We start from the raw sequence: 1,888 nt of genomic DNA on the forward strand, positions 1-1,888 counted from the left end.
AGTGGTTAAGCATTTGGCTGCTAACCAAAAAGTTGGCAGTTCAAATCCACCAGCTGCTCCTTGGAAATCCTAGGGGGCAGTTCTTCTCTGACCTATATGGTTGCTATGAGTTGGAATTGACTCGTTGGCAACTGGTTTGGTTTTGGTTTTATGCGTTTTGTATAAAAGTCCTTTTTTCTTTTCAGAGAAGAATGTCATCCATTCTTCCATGTGAAAAAAAATGACCCAACCAATGGATGTCCAGGAGTACTCAAAGTGATGTATAATTTAAAAATGAGAATAATTAATATAATTAAATTAATGAGAATTGATATTAGGGACTTACCACAGTCATTTGGAAATGTGATGTTTCAGTCAAGACATTTAAATGATTTTTCTACAACCCATAAACTGACCAAACATTCTCCTCATTGCTGTTTTCATCTCTCTGTTCCTGAATGTATAGATGACTGGATTCAGAAAAGGAGTCAAAACTGCATCAAATATGGCTAGAAATTTATCCATATGTGTTGAAGGAGAGGGCCACATGTAGAAAAAAAATCAGTGGGCCAAAGAATAAAACCACCACAGTAATATGAGCTGACAAAGTGGAAAGAGCCTTAGATGAACCACCTGAGGAGTGCTTCTGAAGAGTAGTTAGGATGAGGATGTAAGAGAGGATAAGCAAGAAAAAAGCACCCAAGGAAATGAACCCGCTATTAAGAGTGACCATGAATTCCAGTTTATAGGTATCTGTGCAAGCAAGTTTGATGAGCTGAGGTATGTCACAGTAAAAACTGTCTAATATATTAGGACCACTAAAGGGCAAGTTTACAACAAAAGACAACTGGATCAATGAGCGAATGAGGCCAATGGTCCAGGAAAGCACTAAAATCAAAATGCACATCCGTGGGCTCATGATGGTGAGGTAATGGAGAGGCTTACATATGACCATATATCTGTCAAAGGCCATGGCTATGAGCAGCACCATCTCAGTGCCCCCAACAGTATGGCTAAAGAAGATCTGAGCTATACAATCTCCAAAGGAGATGACTTTCCTCTCCCGAAAAAGATCACAGATCATCTTGGGTGCTGCAATTGAGCAAAATATCAGGTCAATGATAAAAAGGTTAGCCAGCAGAAAATACATGGGGGAGGGTAAGTAAGAGTCAGCAGTCACAATGAACACTATGAGGAGGTTTCCCATCATACTGGACACATAGAGAAGAGAAGAAAAGCAAAAAAGAAGGAGCTGGATCTCCCAGGAATTGGAGAGTCCCAGGAGTACAAACTCAGACACTAATCTGTGGTTGGTTACCTTCGTTGGCTTATTTGGTAGATTCACTCTCATGTTACCTAAAGGAAGCAAATGAGAAAATTCAAATTAATAGTATTAATACCCTCTATAAAAAGTAAGTAAATTTTGAAAGTCAAATATCACCTGAGCATGTCACAAAAATCAAATAACATCCTTTGGCCACTAACGCTGTAGTTATATATGACAGTAAATGAGTTGCCATGTGGCTTTGCTAACACGAGGAACAGTGAGTGGTCTAATGAACTGGTACCCATGGTGTACTTGATAGAAAACCACAAATGACATTTGATATTAAATTGCTGTATCAGTATGATCCACGTTAACCATCCTCTTCCTGAAGGAGTAATAACCAATCACATATACTACACAGACAAAAAAAACTATTCATATGACAAAAACTTTTGTAAGATTCTATATCTCTTCTTTTGTAACTTCAGCCAGAAATTATCTTTCTCTATTTTTACACTTCTCAAAATAGTATTCATTCTTTAATGTCCAGTTCAAATGGCATATCATCTGTCAAGCCTTCCTCAAGACTCACCTATACATCCACATTTAATTACTTTCCTGAGAGTTAGTCACGTATCTTTT

At 37.9% G+C, this 1,888-nt stretch overlaps 1 protein-coding gene across 1 annotated transcript; it reads right to left on the minus strand.

The window, feature by feature from the left end:
• Positions 1–363: 363 nt before the first annotated feature.
• On the minus strand, positions 364–1,291 carry LOC101357445 (olfactory receptor 4F15-like). Its single transcript, XM_012559892.1, is given in 2 exon segments — positions 364–537; positions 539–1,291. Coding segments are annotated over 2 exon segments (825 nt in total). The 5' UTR covers positions 1,190–1,291.
• Between the last annotated feature and the right edge of the window lie 597 nt (positions 1,292–1,888).

This window comes from Trichechus manatus, unplaced genomic scaffold (assembly GCF_000243295.1).
Source record: "Trichechus manatus latirostris isolate Lorelei unplaced genomic scaffold, TriManLat1.0 scaffold00364, whole genome shotgun sequence".
Lineage (NCBI taxonomy): Eukaryota > Metazoa > Chordata > Mammalia > Sirenia > Trichechidae > Trichechus > Trichechus manatus.